The sequence below is a fragment of the Pezoporus flaviventris genome, unplaced genomic scaffold (assembly GCF_033815535.1).
Source record: "Pezoporus flaviventris isolate CSIRO_AGI_PZ_B2104156 unplaced genomic scaffold, CSIRO_AGI_Pfla_v1 ptg000013l, whole genome shotgun sequence".
In the NCBI taxonomy this organism is placed as follows: domain Eukaryota; kingdom Metazoa; phylum Chordata; class Aves; order Psittaciformes; family Psittacidae; genus Pezoporus; species Pezoporus flaviventris.
In genome coordinates, this window is record NW_026892561.1 from 2,831,943 (window position 1) to 2,850,766 (window position 18,824).

At 43.0% G+C, this 18,824-nt stretch overlaps 2 protein-coding genes across 4 annotated transcripts in view; one reads left to right on the forward strand and one right to left on the reverse strand.

The window, feature by feature from the left end:
- Positions 1-9,631, forward strand: part of LRP8 (LDL receptor related protein 8) — a 192,709-nt gene extending 183,078 nt beyond the window's left edge. For all 3 annotated transcript variants that reach the window (XM_061451227.1, XM_061451228.1, XM_061451229.1), the window contains 6 exons: positions 1,521-1,662; positions 2,067-2,219; positions 2,847-3,077; positions 5,795-5,863; positions 6,082-6,254; positions 7,338-9,631. In XM_061451227.1, coding sequence (XP_061307211.1) covers positions 1,521-1,662; positions 2,067-2,219; positions 2,847-3,077; positions 5,795-5,863; positions 6,082-6,254; positions 7,338-7,376 — 807 coding nt within the window. In that variant the 3' untranslated portion in view covers positions 7,377-9,631. The remainder of the gene's footprint in view (positions 1-1,520; positions 1,663-2,066; positions 2,220-2,846; positions 3,078-5,794; positions 5,864-6,081; positions 6,255-7,337) is intronic.
- Positions 1-18,824, reverse strand: part of LOC133268311 (protein zyg-11 homolog B) — a 306,890-nt gene that overhangs the window by 108,424 nt on the left and 179,642 nt on the right. The gene's annotated exons all lie outside the window — the stretch shown is intronic.

Below are 18,824 nucleotides of genomic sequence, written 5' to 3' on the forward strand. Positions count from 1 at the left end.
AGACATAAGCTCATCTTCAAGGGCTCCCACCTCCTACTTCAGTGTTTTCCATTGAAAACCCCCTGAGCTGTAGATTCAGTACTTTTGTTACCATTGAGTGTCACACTGCAGCATTACTACAAGCAGTCAGTAATTAATTAAATAGTACAATCCCAGCCCTCAGGGAAGAACTCAGACCTGCTGAGATCTACAGAAATTACTACCTAAATGGGCATCCACATTGCTGCTGTTAGCTCATACAGAACTACCCTCTAGCAGGGCCCATGGCTAACAAACAGCTTCCTTGCAGTTTGTATCTCATGCTTAAGATCTGATATATGAGATACATGTGTTCAAAACTGCATTCCCCATCTTATCTCAGGAGTATCCTAGGGCTATGGAAGACATAATTGAAATTCCTGCTGTGGCTGGGTGGAAGCTCTTCCTGCCCTGGTAGAGGAGTGCCAAACATCACTAGCCTAGGACAGCGGAGTCTTCTGTTGTAGCCAAGCTCCCTTCTGTGATCACCTAAACAATTATGGGAACAAAAGCTTCAACTTTGGCCCCTCACTTAGATAAGCTATAGCAGAGAAAGGTGTCTGGTTGGCTCCATGCCACAGGGTGCATCAGCCTCCTTCCTTTTCTCTTCATGTCACTTTAATAGGTTGGCTTTTGACTAAGGAAAACCCTCTTCCATAAACCCCTTACTCCTCCCATGCAATGTTTATGGTATCTGGGCATCTTACTCTGGGCACAGGTTTCCCCAGGACAATGCTGCTCTTTACTTTGATGCTCACAGCAGCGTTTGGAAGGATCTCTTGTGTTATTTCACCTCTGTTACACCCTTCCTCATCCGAATGGCTGATTTGAATAACAGACAACCCTTCTGCTTTTGATAATTCTTTTATTTCATTATGATTTCAATAAATAACTCTTGTTCTTCAGTAATGCGGGTTTCCTTACTGTATTACATGCGGGTTGAGCAGGCAGCAGCACACATAGCTGAGCAAGCAAATAAATACAGTTTGATAACTGCCATTCCTGTGTACCTCCTTGACCAGTTATCTTCAGTCATAGTATGCCATGCAAAAGATATTAATAAATAGATACTCATCTCCCAGGTGTGCTCTAGGCACTGGCCTCTTCATGGATACCTGTTCAAGGCAGGTGTTAACTTCGGAAAGGGAAGAAAAAATCAGCAAAACAAAGGTTTTTGGTGTGGCCTTTTGGTTCTGCTTGTGCTCCAGCCTGTCTTAAGAACCAAACAGTTGAGAAATGGAATGGATGCAACTCTGTACTTAACCAAATTTCTGCTCCCTCATCTCAGTCTCATAGCTACTAAAATGGCTGAGCACTTTGTAGACATGCAGGATCGCTGTGCTTTTGAACACTCAAAATGCCAGTGCCCCAAAAAAACCCATAAAGCTGCCATGGTGTGAACCAGAGGTGCCCCAGGGTAGGAACACAGTGCAGTGACAGACTACTGGAGTTTAATCCAACTTGAGTTGGATTTGAGTTCAGGAATGTGATGTTTCCTGCAGGACAGAGTGTTCTGGACTGACCTGGAGAATGAAGCGATCTTCAGCGCCAACAGGCTGAATGGTTTGGACATCTCCATTCTGGCAGAAAACCTCAATAATCCTCATGACATTGTGGTATTCCACGAGTTAAAGCAGCCCAAAGGTAAGGCCTAAATGAGGTTTATTTGAGCTAGTAAACACAGTGCTTCCTGGTGGCCCTCAATGAGAGAGAAAGCACAGGTAACGATGTGAAATCAGTGCCTAAAGTCTGAAGTTCCTGCATGATTAATTCAGCAGCGGTTATTGAGAAGTCTGCAATTTGTTAATAGCTGTTTAATTAACACCTCTGATAACCTTTGTCACTGTGCTGCCTGCCATTTGTCTCCTGTTGGGGCAGTTTTGTCAGCAGTGTAAGGTCTCACTCTACTCCAAACTGTAGAGGTGTTTAAGCAGCCCAGTTAATTGAGGTAGGGAGTGGAAGAGTCTTCTTGAACTGGTATTTCTTTGCCAAGAACAAGAAATAAATAATTAGAAAAATACCTTGTCTTTTCTTCCATCCTTGAACAGCTCCAGATTCCTGCGAGCTCAGCCCCCAGCCTAATGGAGGCTGTGAGTATTTGTGTCTCCCTGCACCTCAGATCTCTCCCCATTCTCCCAAGTACACCTGTGCCTGTCCTGACAACATGTGGCTGGGTCCTGACATGAAAAAATGCTTCAAAGGTAAATACAATCACATCACTCTTGTGCTACTACAACCAATTATACAGTGAATATGCTGGCTTTTCTATTCCACCACATGCTGCCTTCTGAACACAGCATTGTGGTGCCCTTTACTGAAAGCTTGCTTGGTTTGCAAAGCATAAGGAAAAAGTACAGGAGGAAAGAGAAAGAAAGGATAAGACCCAACACTAAAAGTGTGAATGGTCAATAAATCATTAGGATCTGCCATGTTGATACTGGATCTGGAGAGGCCACAGTCAATGCTGATAATATCCTGAAGAGACAAGTGGTTTCAGTGAGCTTTCCCTAACGTGCAAAATTCAGTTCCATTGTCTTCTGGGGTACTGAGAAAAGAACAGACCAAACCATGAGTTGTTTAACTTCTCAACAACCCTCCATCCAGATGCTTTATTGCTGTTAATAAATTCAGCTTGACTTCAGGAAATCATTTCTGTAGCTTCAGGCAGAGACCTATCGATAGTCTGACTGCGTGGTAGATAGAATTGGAATTTGGTCTTTGCTTCTAAATCATTAAACATAACAATCCTCCCCAGGTTTATAGCACCATTTGCGATTTGCTTTGTGTACTGACTTTAACCAAACATCATTGTTGCTCTTGTTTTTCAGATCTTCCAGTGACTTCAACTACTGTACTGGTTTCTACAGCCACAGCATCACGTACTGCTGGTACCATGACCATCACACCTGTACTTGGCAGCGCCAATAACACCACTGAAGTTGTCCCCAAAGCTGTATCAGAAGCTACAATTACCACCTTGAGTTTTCATTTACCTTCCACCACGTCCATCCTGATAGACTCTGAGATTACCACTGGAAACAGCAATTTATCACAGCACTGTAAGAGAATGAGGTTCCTCTTTTCCTATATATACACCGTGTCACAACAACTCATGCACTAACCTAACATCTGTGTCATTGTCATGGTTTAACCCCAGCTGGCAACTAAGTACCATGCAGCTGCTTGCTCACCACCCCTGCCAGTGGGATGGGGAGGAGAATTGGGGAGGAAAAAGGTAAAACTCATGGGTTGAGATAAGAACAGTTTAATATTTAAAATAAATACAATCTAATACTACTAAAAATAACAATAGCAACAATAATAATGAAAAGGGAAATAACAAAAGATATGGAAGAAGAACCAACCAACAGTGATGATGCACAATACAATTGCTCACCACCTGCTGATGCCCAGCCCGACCCGAGCAGCCATCTGGGCCTTCCGTGTAACTCCCCCCAGTTTATACACTGGGCACGACGTGCTGTGGTACGGAATACCCCTCTTTGGCTAGTTTGGGTCGGGTCTCTGTTTCCTCCCAGCTTCCCATGCCCCTCCTCACTGGCAGAGCATGAGACTGAAAAGTCTTGATCGGGGTAAGCGCTGCTCAGCCACAACTAAAACATCGGTGTGTTATCAACCTTGTTCTCAGACTGAAGCTGAAACCCAGCACTGCACCAGCTGCTAGAAAGAAAACTAACTCTATCCCAGCTGAATCCAGGACAGTTAGAAACAGGTCAGATGCACGAAACATCAGGTACTATTTCTGCAGACATCTCTGTTATGATGGCTGACGTGATCCTGCTCACTCGGGATGTCAGGGAACTTACTTACATCAGATTTTCATCCAGCGCACATCAAGCAGACTCTAGAGATGAGGCCCTGAGAGTTCACAGCAGTCCTTGCCTTGAGCCCAGTACCAGTTCATCCCAGCTTCAGTGCTGTTTGCAGTGCTGCACGCTGTAAGATGGATGATTCTAAGGCACTTCACCTATTTTAATTGTTAATGTGATCCAGCACAAGCTGTGGGTGAAAAATGCCTCCTGTCCAGCCTCAGCCCTGCTGGACGTGTGGAATTACTTCAGCCCGAGGCAGAAATGAGTGATGAAACACCAACCTACCACCTCAGCTCTAACAGGTGACCCCTCTAGATCCTGCTGCCAAGGGACAGCAGAAAAGCTGAACTGATTTTCCAGAACAAACCTCAAATTCTAGTCCAGAGAGCAGAGTTCACCCTTCAGGACTGTGGTTCAGGGCCTCAAACAGATCCAGATGGCTTGAAAAAAATCTTTCAGGCCTTAAACATTTCCCTGAGCAGAACAGGCAGTTTCTGTTGCATCTGGAAAGCAAAATTCAGCCACCCCCATTTGAGTTGGGTGCCTGGTTTCAGGAACAGCGATGGAGCACGCTCCATACTGCATGTGGGGAAGCATATTCCAACTCCTGAAATTCATGTCTTTCAGTTCTTTTTGTGTAAATTTCTTTCCAGTGCAATAATTAATCTTTTACCAAATCATGGAAGATTTTTATAGTCCACGTTTGAAACAGTCTCTTTTGTTAGCAAGTAAATAACTATGGGATAGAACAGCCTGCCACAGGGAAGTATTTAAAAGGAGAAAATGCCTGTTAAGTTCCATGAATTGGTGTATCAAAAGAAAAACTACAGGTAGTTCCTGCTCTCAATTCCTGACACTTTAGCAAAACCAGATTTTCTGTGCTCATCCCCCGTTATAAAAGCTCCGGGCAAACATTTTTAAGTGTACAACCTGAAAGGTGCATCCATGATACATTTTTAATCATTTTCCTCTAGAACTGTGGGGTTTTTGCTCCTGTAAGTCCAGCGCTGAGTTTTGGCGTCAGTCTTGCACGCTGAGGCGGGCTGCAGCAGTGAGTGCTGTACGTGTTCACTAACTCCTCAGCTGCAAAGAAAGAAGAAAAATAATTGCAGAGGAGCTGTGAGGATGGCTCTGATCCACATTCTTTTTCTGACAGCTCAGTAAATTGTTAATTGTGTCAGCACTAAAAAGCATTCTGCTGAGGAGTTTTAAGAGCACTCTTCACCATCCTCTGATCCATGCAGGGAATATCCATTAAACATCATGCTTTGTCAAACCGCCCTTCTTTTGTGTGCTTGAAAACACAAGGCACAAGTGCAACCACTCACTCATTGCTGGGGAGAGCTTCTCCATCTGGTAACACTGCACCGAGCACTTCCCTGACCCTTGGCACCCTCCTGGTGTGGGGTTTGCATCCTGCAAGGGCAGGAGTACTTTCTGGCCAGGCTGTGCATCCTTCCTAGGATGAAGCAGCCCAGGTTTGGGTGCGTGTGCTTCATGTCTGTTCCGTACTGATTTTATTGCAACTTTTTGTAAACTCTTTAATTACAAAAGCTTTCTGATAGGCAGAACAATATTCAATCACAGAATGTTTTGTGTTGGAAGGGACCTTAAGGCTCATCCAGTTCCAACCTCCTGCCATGGGCAGGGGCACCTTCCACTAGAGAAGGTTGCTCCAAGCCCTGTCCAACCTGGCTTTGAACACTTCCAGGGATGGGGCAGCCACAGCTTCTCTGGGCACCCTGTGCCAGTGCCTCAGCACTCTCATAATAAACAATTTCTTCCTAATGTGTAATCTCAGTTTCCCCTCTTTCAGTTTAAACCCCTTGTTCCCTCAGTATCTGCTCTCATAAACATGGTTACCAACATAAACCATTCCTTAGACGTGGCTTTAAAACCAGCACGAATGAGTTAAATGATCAGAACAACTTCTGTAATTACAGATGCGAATAATGACCAAGGCTTTGACTCCACCGTGACAGCAGCTGTCATTGGCATTGTCATTCCTGTCGGTAAGCTGATTTGATGTAACCTTTGAAGATCACACCAATGTGCTAATGCAAATACACTCCTCTGAGTTTCAGGGGTGGGGGTGGGAAGGAGCACAGGAACTGCTGAAATAGGGAATAGCAGCCTGGCTTTGAGACATGGGTATGTACATGGGAACATCCCAGGAGATCCCTGTCTGGCCAACAGCCTTATCTTTCCCTTTTCATTCCCCTTTCCTCAGTGGTCATTGGCTTGCTGTGCATGGGGGGATACCTCATCTGGAGAAACTGGAAACGGAAGAATACTAAAAGCATGAATTTTGATAACCCAGTGTATAGGAAGACAACAGAAGAGGAAGATGAAGACGAAATCCACATTGGGCGGACTGCCCAAATTGGACATGTCTACCCAGCAGTAAGTATCTGCTGGGTTATATAAAAATACATATATATGCCTCATATACATGTATCTCTATATATTCCTCATATATATATATATATATATATATAAGGAACCTGCTGATGGAGAAGATTCATTTTACTGAGAGTTTAGATGCAGATTTATCACCAGCCAATTACAGTGTTGGTTATTTGCCATATAATGACAAGAAAAAAGAACTTCTTTAATATTCACTTGTATAGGCAGAAGCCTTGACTTCTAGGCAGCTCATGCAGTTACTTGTCTTAGAATACAGTGGTCTATATAACCAGATATGCTGTCCAAATGAAGGTAAATTGTCCTCATCAATACGTCTAGCAAGCATACCTGCCTTAAGAGCTCAATATGTAACAGCTGATTACTCACCCTCCACTGGATTCTGTTGTATCTGTGCTTAGAATGCTAAAGTAGCTAAACTATTTTAAGTATATCTTGAGTTTCTCTGCAAATCGGGGAGAGTATTTTCTCTGTAATAACAGTGTAAAGATGAGTCAGATTCCTCACAAGGAGGAGTGAATGAGGTTCTGTAAGAGGTTAAGGACATTTGCCTTGGCAAGATTAAGCTTTACAAAAAGGAAACACTCATTTTGATAGCAAGTCCTGTGCAGAAGAGAGAGCAGTTCTGTAGAGCAGTTTGTCTGTAACGGTGCCTCCTTCGGAGCAGCAGCCCTGGTGACAGGAAGTGCCAGCAGATATAACTGCACTGTATTTTAAGAGAGAGCATAAAGCTCCATAAGTAATGAGTTAAGGCAATATAGCTTCTATAGGCAGGGAGACACGTAGGTGATGCCCTATATATCTAAAGATTGTGTGAAAGATCACACTAGAGGTGTCATCCCTCACAAGGAGTTTTATCCAATACACAAGCGAAATAAACTTTGCAAAGCACCCAGCTAACACTTGAGTGAGAAACCCCATTTGGAGGGGAAGAACATCAGTGCCTGAAATAGATTTGTCACCAGTACGCTGGGACAACAATGAGATTTTTAACAAGAGATACAAGTTAGGAACAGTATCACATCACACATGTTCTCAAGCGTGTCTGTTTCTCTTTCACAGCGTGTAGCATTAAGCTTAGAAGACGACGGGTTGCCGTGAGGATGAAGCTGCTGCTCCAAACAACACATTGAACAAATCTGCTTTGGATCCCAGAACCTGCTTCTTCTTTCTGATCGTTATTTATGTTGCAGAAGGGTAACCACAAAGTTATAATGAACTGCAAACATCCAAAGGATGTGAGAGTTTTGTATGTATAATCTTTTATACACACTTTAACTTGTTGCACTACCCATTTGTGATAGTGAATAAGCGACGGCTGAGCTACTAACTCAATGTCCATAACCAGCCCGGCTGAAGGTTCGGTAGCGATTGCTTTATTTTAAGACTATATTTATAGAGATTTTGTAAATATGTTGACTATGCTTTGTGGCTATCCATCAACATAAGTAAAACCAATCCTGTACAGGCAGCTTAGAAATATTTATTAACAAAACTCTGGATTATAAGATCTGTTCTGTAAATATAGTAGAGGGGTGAGAGTATTTATTTTTTGTATGTTTGGCTTGCTGTGCATAGAGTATCTGTGTCTATATCTGTCTGGACCAGATAGATACATAGGCATATAAATATATACATATATATAAAATATATACCTATATTTTAAAACTACTAGCCTACATTTATGAAAATTAGGGATAATTGAATTTTTACCAGATGTTTGAGAAGTTTGCTTTGAAATCTGAAGACAGGAGCTAAGGTAACTGACAGAGGAAGCACACCTATAAGATGCAGAGCTCCTGAGTTGCTTTTACATTCCCCACTCTATCCTGAAGGATTCATCTGCAGTGCTTGTATGTGAAGAGTGTCACTGTTCTCAGCCAAGAGAAACTCCTACAGCACCGAGTTTTTGTGTGTTGTATTGTTGCTTTGTACAGCTTGGTACAAATTGGATCTAGGTTTTTTGTGTGGTTTGTTTCTAAATGGAAATTTAAGTTCCTTTCCCCACTGGGAATCCTGCACCTCTCAAATTAACTTAGAATTAGCAGAAACAACAATTTATCCCTACATTTCTGTACACCCAAAGTGAGCACTGTCACCTGGCTCATCAGGAAAAGAAACCCAACACAGTAACAGAAGTTGATTCCTTCCCTCCTTTTCCTCTGCTCATATTAAGAGTCCAAATTTAGGAGATGCTGTGGGGCAGGGGCTTAATTCAGCATATGTAGCAGTTTCCTTATTGCTGCCATTGGAACAACCTGCACCAGGCCAAGTCTCCAGTACGAGAACACTGGGCATGGAGGTTAAAGAAGGTTAAGATTCATCCTACACCTTGCAGAAAAACCATGTTGTTCTCACCTCATTCTATAAGATTCCCAGGGAATTCTATGGGAAGCAAATACCCATCACTGCATGATGGACTAGTGCCTCCTTGACGCATACAAAAAGCTTGAGAGACCTTCCTGGTGTTCTTACGGCAGTCCAAGCTTTTGTATTCCCGTGAGTAGAAGAAACACAGCCTGAATAGGTCTGGGGTGATTCTTCCTTTTTTTTCCTTTAGTTTTCCTTTCTTTTAGAATAAGTTCAGTGTTCTGAGAGCTGGGAGTTGATTCTTGACTAAGAAAAGGAGGAAAGTGTCTATAAAGCCCCTGTACGCATTACAAACCTAAGGCATACTCTCAGAATCCTCCATGGCCTGCAGAGACAATGCCTAAATAACGAAGCATCCTTCTATTCAAATTTCAGAGTTGAAGGCAGTGAACAGATGAGTGCGATACCCATGTGTTGTTCTAAGGTAGAAAGCTGTTTCTACAACTGCATGTGCTGTGTGCATGAAGGAGAGACCTGAGGCTGTATGTGATAACACTGTAACTAACAGACCCCTGTAAATAGATTTGGAAGTTCTCTGGTTTTGATACTTTTCTAAGAACCCAGCCACAAAACCCAACCTGTACAAACCACCTGTGGAAGGCTGCAGTTTTTCACGCCCTTGTAAATGAGCTCCATGTGCAGCGCTGGATTCAGCCTTCCCTGCTTTATAACGCCTGAGGAGTCAAACACCAAATTGGTTTTTTAAAGAGCTTATTTTCAGTAAGGGTTCCGATGGGTCGGACGGTGTTTAACAAACACTGTAATCATCCTGATCTCTGTTGTCATGTCGCAGTTCTGTTAGTATAAGTTCTTGCTTGGTGCCTTTTGTGTTCCGGTTTTTATGTTAGGGACAAAAGGACCAGGGCGGGGAGGGGGAGGGAGACACTTTGCTGTTGGACATCCATGAGGGTCACTGGAAACCAAATGAACCCATTTGTAACACAGTGCACTGTTTCTATAGAAAGATTAAATTTTTTTATCTGGGACTACTGAGCTAATTACTTTGTAGTGCCTGAAACACCAGCCTAGACCTGGGGCTCTGCTGTATTTTGGGAAGAGTTAAGGGAAACTCTTACTTTCCAAACCTAACGCGGGATTTGGGAATGTTACTGTATAACCCAGCAGCACTGCAGGCAGTTCATACTCTACACATAAAGAATTGGCTTTCTCTGCCACTCTGGGTTTGGTCATCTTCAAACCACAGGAACGGAAAATGGTGCCAGGCATGTTATTTCCATGAGCTGAACAACTGTATCAGTGATGTAACTAAAACAGGTGAGTAAAACCTCCAGTGGTGCCAGTACGCTAGTACAAGTACTTGTACACTACACGTACACTAGGTCCTTGCCCACCGGGATGAACCTGTCTCAAAAATGAATGGCACATGCAACAAAACCGGTGTCATTCTCAACCTGAACTCTTACACACTAGAACTGCCCAACAACTAGTTGCAAAGTGCTTAAGTTCATGTGGGAAATCCACTGCATCACTTAAAATCCCAGTTACCAGCCAGGGGAATAAAGCAAAGCAGCCACAAATACCATTACCCATTGATAGGGGCCTCTTAACAGCCATGACAGCTGAGCTGGTCACTGACTGACCAGGTGATCTGCAGGAGATTGATACTCACAGAAGCATCAGAAGCCAAAACACTTAAGTCTTTCACTGCCCCGTGCTGTTAGGAAGCCTTGGGAAGCAGTCTTTATTGAAGGTTAACTTCCAGTCTGGTTTTGTCCCCAGGGGAACACTGCCAGGCAGCTAACACTTTTCAGACACACACACACAGTTATTACCAAACTGATATGGACTTACGTACTGGTAAATACACTTTAATTTTCTACTTCCACTGGAAATAGGTTTTTCTTGGTTTATTTCCCCATTTAAGTATTTTAGCAGAATAATATAGTGGCAAATAGAAAACCACCACCGCCACCACAATCTCTAAAGTGCCTAGAGAGAACAGCACAAGTTGAAGAGCCTCATATGAGAGTCCCAAACCTACCTGGGCACTGAGGGATGCCTGCCAAAACAATTACCTTTTCTTCCCCTCCATTTTTCTGACTCTCTGCTGTATTAGCAATGAAACTTTCTTTTCTTTCCCTTTGTACACCTGTAACTGTACAGCAGGAGAGAACCCACACTAACACGGTGCTGCCTGCTGTCATTAAGGTGCTGTACCAACACCAACGTACTCCTCTAAATCCCCTTAGTGTTTCTGTAACGTAACTCAAGTTACCTTGCTGCCTTCTGCAGAGCACGTGTGCGCCGTTTCCTCACACTGAGTTTGTTCTAATACAAATCACACCTATAACTTTGTGAAACAGCTTTAAGTAAGTCTCTTACGGGTTTACACCCTTGCCTTGGGGAAGGCAAGGCCTGTTGCAGGCTGCTTCACTGCTTCGGTGCGGAAGTTCGGTTGTCTCCTAAACATGGTGTTGACACTGGAAGAAGTCAACGAGACAAAGACAGCAACAGAGACAGTGAATTTAGATGTGGGCCACACCAGCCACCTTTTAGCTTCAACCCTTTGCACATTAACATGCTGGTGCTCAGCAGCCGGCACAGAACACCCACACTCTTACTTTGCAGGACCTGGTGCCCTCTAGTCAAACAGCTCCAGCAAACAGGATCTGCTCCCATGAGCTAGAGGAACGGCTTTATTCGTGTGGCTCTGAGCACAGCCTCCCCACGCACGAGCCAAGTCTCAGAGATTCCAGTTTTACACAGATAGAGATGAACCTGTCTGCGGCTTTTGATAACACAGCAACCAGTAACATGGAAGATGAGCTTCACGAAAGAGGCCCTCATAGAAGAGTCCCCAGAAGTGAGGCCATCACCTCGGGATGCTGAACTTGGCTTTCCTGTCCAACAGTGGTAGTGGTTTTCCAGAAGAAACCAACAAGCTACAGCTGAACTTCAGGCTAAGTTTTTAGCTCCCACGGGAGGTTACTAATGCTAACTTGTATCTGTCCCTATGCATCAACGAGCAGAGAGAGAACACGATGAAAAGAACAATAATCTTTTTCAGATTATTTGCAGCGTTCAGATTTCAGTGTGTACATCAGTGGCAGAACATTCCCTCAAGGGATTAGCCACGGCTGCCTGTGATATTCTCTGCACTGCGAAGCAAAGCACTGAGTTTGCGTCGGTCGTGATAAGGCACCGTGTTAGCAGGGAGCTAAGACAGTAAAGACCAAATCTTCCTGATAGCGTGATAGGCCTCAGCCGGGTTACAGGGATGGCTCACACAAGATTACAGCACACACAAGGCAGAACTGATGGGGGGGGATGCCTTTCTATCACTTTCTATCACTTCAAACCTTGCCTCCAGGCTACAAAGTGAGGAGGAAGAGTCCAGGCTAAAACTACAGTTCTCAGCCATGTCCAACCAACCAAGGCCAAATGACAAAGACATTTCACATGATTCAGGACTCTGTTTCCTGAGTCTGCCAATCAAGAAATTAATCAGTTCCAACTGCAGCAGTTTATTTTCATGCACGTATCCCCCCACTGGGGCTTAGCTGAAAGCATGTACGTGCATTTCATTCAAGCCATTACACATAAAAGATAATGGAAAGCCTTATGAGCAAACATTAAAGAAAAGTCCCCGAACCTATGTATTTTGCTAATGGGCACAGACCTAAATAAGACCTAAGCACAGAGAACACCTTGCAGTAATACTTAGAAGATAAAAGAGTACTTGGAAGTTAACATTTAGGTCTAAGTTTTGGTGTCAGGAATTTCCCTACAAAGGCCAAGTTGATTTTAGACTTCCTGTAATAATGAAAACTGACACAAAGTTGTTGGAAATTCACATTAAATTATTGTTAGCACTACCCAAAGCATGTGCCCCATTGAAAAGGCTGACCTCACAATCTGACTCATCCTACATGCCAGGACGAAGGCCAGGTTGGACAAAGCCTTGGGTGGCATGGTTTAGTGTGAGGTGTCCCTGCCCATGGCAGGGGGTTGGAACTGGATGATCTTAAAAGGTCCTTTCCAACCCTAACTATTCTATGATTCTATGATTCTATGCATCAGCAGCAATAAAAGTCATGACAAAGTTAACAATAAAACCCTTTCAAGCACAGCAGAATCCTGCAGAAGAGCAGCTGAGGTTACAGGACCTGCTGCTGCAGAGGAAGCTCATGGTCAATGTGCATTTTTAACCTGGCATACTGCCTTGTCTGCCCATCTTAAAAAAAGCCCGTTGCAGCTGGAAGAGACACTGGGAAGGTCCACAAGGGTAACTGAGGAAGAACTTGCATTATTCAGAACTCCAACTCAGAAAGCCACAGCTGAGAGGATGTACAATACCAATCCATGAAATCATTACTGCTGCAGAGAAAGCACTAGGACATTTCTAAGTATCCATTACTAACTATGACCAGATAGGAGGTGGGGAGAATGGAATCACTCTGATCCAGTATGACAGTCCCGATGATCAGATGAGCGATTCCTCATATTTGCTTTTCCTTTTTAATCATTTCCTTATTATCCTCATTGCCTACAGACCATGCAAATTTTTGTTAGAAAACATAACTGAAGCTGATCAGACATTGTCCACATGGACAACGCAGCTCACAGACCTCCAGGGCAGCTCTGGTTCCACACGGTGCCACACCAGGCAGCTACACACCTTTCCCTCCTTCAGTCCTTAATGCTTAGGGAAGGATGCCCTGGCTGGGATGTTTACCTGCTGCTCTCCCTTTAAGACAGCCCCAAGAAACTGCAACAGGAACAGCAGCAGTCTTCAAATGGAAGCATCCTCACCCAAAAGGACATGTGCAGAGTTGCTCAGGCACTGAAACAGACAGTGCTTAACCAACAGGAAAACAGGGTTTTAAACAATTTCACATTAATAATTTCAGACAGATATGTTAGGAGGATTTGCTGTTTCACACAGGCCTTTTTTATTATCAATATTAGAATCTTAACAGAGCAAAGGGGAGCAGCAAAATGTTAAGGGCAATGGCCTTGAGAAGAAAAAAAGTCTATTTACTAAAAGGCCCAAGAGTCAGGCAGCAGCAGTTTGTGTGATCTCACCATTACAAAACATGGTTGTGAACTGTGCAAAATTGTTTTCAGTTCCAAAACTGACAGATAAACACGAGCTTCCCAGCTCGGTATCACTGCACCAAAAATACAAGCACTGCAAGAACAAGCCATTTCAAATAGTACAGCCAGCTCAGTAAGTTCAGTCTGAGCCCGCTCTCTCAGCCACACGAGATGCTCTGACAGGCTGCCGTTTCTGAGCATTGAGCTTTTGCCTTTTCGGTGTTAGGAAGATGAGAGCTCCATCCCCATGTGGTGAGACAGGAGCTCGCCAAATGACACCTCCCTTTGGCTTCTCCTTTTTGGTGAGGTTTCTTTGGTGACTGAAGAACTACCCATTAAGAACTACCACTACAGACTCCAAAACCTCCTTTGTCATTTGCAGGCTAAGAGACAAAAACACAGGGCTTTGGCTCACAGTCCCAATGACACTTACCTTTGCCTCAGCTACCACTTTCTGCCCAAAACATAACTCAAATGCACGACGTCTTAAGCAATACAACTGCCAAATACAGAATATCTTGAGCTTTTTTCTTCAGTCACATCAGTTTACAGAATCACAGAATCCCAGACTGGTTTGTGTAGGAAGGGACCTTAAAGCTCATCCAGTTCCAACCCCCTGCCATGGGCAGGGACACCTTCCACTAGAGCAGCTTGCTCCAAGCCCCATCTAACTTGGCCTTGAACACCGCCAGGGATGGAGCAGCCACGTACAAAGCTCATACAACTTTAGTACATAAAGCACCAAACCAACTACACTACAGAAGATATGATATTCAAAGTATGATCACTGGCCTACATTCAGACTGCAAGCAATACAAATATACACATACAGGGATGCACCCCAAACCTGATTTACACACAACCAAAGATAAGACGCAGGCCCATATGTAGACTAAAAGACAAATGAGAAGCTACAACTGAAGCAACCTGGAGATGATGCTGCATTTGTAATATATTACTCTGGACTTCGAGCCACACTCTTCCAGGAATTAGCTAGAGTTATGGTTTCCCATAGCAACAAGGTATATGGGTTTATATTGTATTCCAGCACAAACTGCTGATGAGCTTGTACCTCCTGCAGTGAGCTCTCCACGTGTTTCCTTGATTGGCAGGAAATTGGAACCAGGCTACTCCATGTGCAGCTGAAACGCAGCTTCAATTCAGTCAAAACCTGCTCCTGCTCACAGCAGCAGGAGTTTTACCACACCTCAATTTCAGACTCTGCAGACAAGCCTGGTCAAATCAAGGAAGAACGGACTAACTCCACTAAACTTGCCCCAGATTCCCCTGTCCTCACCGGTTTAAATCTATGTCTCTGCAGCAGGAGAAGGCAGGAGATTAACCTCCACTTACAGTTTGTAATAAAAATGTTTATTAATTCTGAAGTGACACAATGCATTGTTTGAAGTACCATACCAGGACAGTCCCAGGTACCTGCACCATACAAGTACTAGTAGGCTGTAACAAACGCACAGATCAGAGTTATGACCTATCTTAATGTCAACCATTATTTTTCCAAGTAACATCACACAGTATGTAAATGCAGCCTATACACACACTAATAAGCACTCGAGCTTTGTTAGGAGAGCTCAAAACTTACCACAAGCAACCCCATAAGAACACATTCTCTTGAACTCCTCACCACGACCTAAAGCAGATAAATCCAGCCTGGGTAGAATCATCATTAAATACTCAGTAAGTCACCATTCAAAGCAACAAGCTGACAATTTCTGGCTTCCCACTGTGCCTTCAAAGCAGAAAGCAAATGGTTTGGTTTCATCTGGGTGGGTGGTAAAACTATCCTGAATTAACGGGAGAGGGAAAAAACATCAACTGGCAAGAAAGACAAAACCAGGGCTACAGTGGGTGGCACGTGGGAAAGCAAAAAACACCCCCAAAATAAGCATGCACAAAATAACAGAAGTTGTAATTTCATCAAAAATTTCAGTAAGTCTTGTGCACAGGAGCTGTGCTCAGGAGATCACCATCATTCAGTTCACTTTCCCCACACACCGACTATGCAGACTGGGTCTGCATTGATTGCGCTCCCACTTGGGACTGCACAGCAAACTACTACAGGTAATATGAACAACTACATGCAAATCTCTTGTACCCTACCCGATAAAAGACACTTACTTTGGAGCTGGCATCTGTTAAGAGCTTTCACCTTACAGAGCAGATGTGTGTGTGGCAAAACCCCCACCCAGAACTGAAGAGGGCAGGGATGGACCAGGGGAGCAAACTGCAGCTTTCTAGAAGGGAGCACAAGCAGCAAAGCCTCAAACACTGCTCACACCTCAGCCACACCACAAATCTGTATTAGTGTATACGTTTATTCGATGCACAGTCATCTCCCTCTTTCCTGAAGAGCCTCTGCACTGTTTGTGCTACCTATACAGGCAGGCTACAAAAAGGCTTGATTTAATCCTAAATACTGGAGCAGCACCTTCTAATGTGCAAGTATACAGAAGCCTTTTACTTTCAGCTTAGATTCTAGGTAAAATCCTAATGAAGACAACAATTTATAGTGTTAATAGCTATTACTGCTATGAAGGCTACAGAATACACTGAGCTTTGATTTACTGTCTCCCTTTTAGAGTGCACTCTACCTTTGTAACAAGAAGGCGGCCAAAGAGGAATAACCTCTAGCTGCTCCAGCAGATGAAGAGTTGATAGCCACATATTATTTTGACTAATATTTACTCTTTAGAGAAAAACCAACACACAGTGCTATCAGAACATTTAGAGCACCAGATCCAATGAATATCCAGTAAGATGTCAGATTATATTCATAAACTACTAGCTACTGTCATTTCAAGATAGACTCAGTAACGAGGTTTCCCTAGATCTGTTGAAGAAGATTCTAGGTATCTCTTGCTCTTGTGAGAAGCAGCTCTGACTCCAGTAAATTCCCCTTTCTGAATCAAGCAGAAATCTTTCTGGTTAACACTGATCTTAAGCAATGCCAGTTTTGTCTACTTACCCCACCTCTGCAGCAGCAGGCCTCACGTTCCTCCTCTTCTCTACTAAAAGCTTTAGAAAGAAAGGAAATAAAAACTGTCTACATGACAACCAAAGCATAAATAAAGTTTGCTTCCAGAAAGGATGAGAGGAACTGATGTGGAAAGAGCACAAAATGTGAGCGATCTGAGACTAGTGGTAATTAGGAAAGAGCAAAGGGCAGCTGGGCTGGAACTGTGGCTGGAATGGCCCCAGCTGACACTTATTCAGTAGATTTGATATTCCTCTAACAAAGAATTTTAACCCCCAAGTGCACACACACAGGCGCTGCTGCGGAAGAATCTCAAGCAACTCTAAGAAGAAAACACACAGGACAACTTTTTCTATGTGAGTTCATGTCAGCCTTTGGCACCTGGTTGTTAGTAGGAGTCCTTGGGATAAAGCAAAACTATTTGGCAGTTTGAAAACTGTGCTCACATATAATTATTGTGCTGCATTCACTATGTTCAACAAGGCTGCATGGTAATTTCTGATAAAAAGACAGGCACCTCCTCAAGCCACTGCTTTACGCTACTATGACAACACAGGAAGAACAAAGATGATTGCTTTCTTTTCTGCCACTACCCTAAAATTAGGCCTTTCCCCGCTGACACTCATTTGGCTAACACCTCTGATTTGATGAGCATGTTGAAGTAAGTCTTTTTTAGCTCCTCTTTAATCATCTCAAAGACCGCTGGAGAAAAACTGAAGTCAAACAGTCAGTGATGAGCTGGCTGTAAAGAAAACACTATCTCCTCAGTGGAAGAGTCACGTTATGAATTTCCCATCAGACCTCAGTACGTTTAATCATTTTCATTTGGTTTGCCTTCTTACTCCATGCAAAAACCATTGCCTGAGTCAAACACCAATTGCTTTGTATTTAGCCGCCTTTACTTCACACTCATTCTTTTTACAATTCACATCATAAAATCTGCACCCTAAGCCATAAGTCTTCACCTCGCTAACCTTACAGCTCTTGAGGCCAAAAATGCAGATGGTTCTTTATTATATGCAAAGCCATTACCCCTCTGTAGTCTTTAAAGCCATGTAAAAATATGAACTAATGAGTTGCAATGTCAACCTCAGCACTTCAGGCTTCTGACTAATGTAGAAAGTAATGTTCAACAAATGATTTGTTGAGCTCTATTAAGGCCAATGTGCTGTTAGTACTTACTGTTACCTCATGATTTAATCCTTTCACTCCAATGCCCACATCATGCTCTCCAGCCACCAGTCTGTACTTCAGTTTTGCAGTATCAGCTCCATATGCTGGTCTGGCAGATAGAGAGAGGATGCTTACAAAGTGTCTAGAAGCATCACACTACATGAATAAGGATGTTATTGTGAGAATTAAAGTAGAGAAGAAATAAGCATTCAAGTCACTAGCTCTGCGAACAAGAAGTTGTTCAGGCTGAGACCTTGAAACACCTAGATAGGTGTTACTTTTTTCATGCAGAGGATACACAAGGATGTCTTCCATTTTTTTCTGGCATAAGACATAGAAAATTTGTATGCCAGAGCTAAAAAAAGAGGTAACAGCATATGATTACACCTGCAGCATTCTTGAGAGCATACAGAAGGGTAACACCTACCTTGGATACAGAATTACTTTTCAAGGACTACATTAACTCTCAGTAAAATGTGTTTGCTGTATATTAAGACTGCTAAAAAAAACCCTTTGTCAGAGGTAGCTGCAGAGAAGACATTTGGAAGATTCATAGCTTTATCTGAAATGGAAGTGGCCACGATAAAGTTAAAATACATATAAATGTATTTTACCACTTTAAGGAATCTTTCATGATGGTTAAAAACTGTGAAATGCCCCAGAGTATTAAAATGAAACATTTCTATCAAAAATTCAAAAGCTATACTGTTATAGCCTGGTGAAATACAGGCTTTTAAAGATAGATAGTTCAAATAAATTGTTCTCTCTTTCATGAAGCTCTTTAGTGATCTTACAATGCAACTACTGTCCAATTTTTTACAACAGACAGTCTTGATCAAAGGTTAGCGGGCATGCTACATGAAGTGAGATGCAAGATATTCATTAGAGTTACAAGAAGAAGGCTGTGTAATATACACACACTTTACTACTGCTCTGTATCAGTTTAATCTATGGCT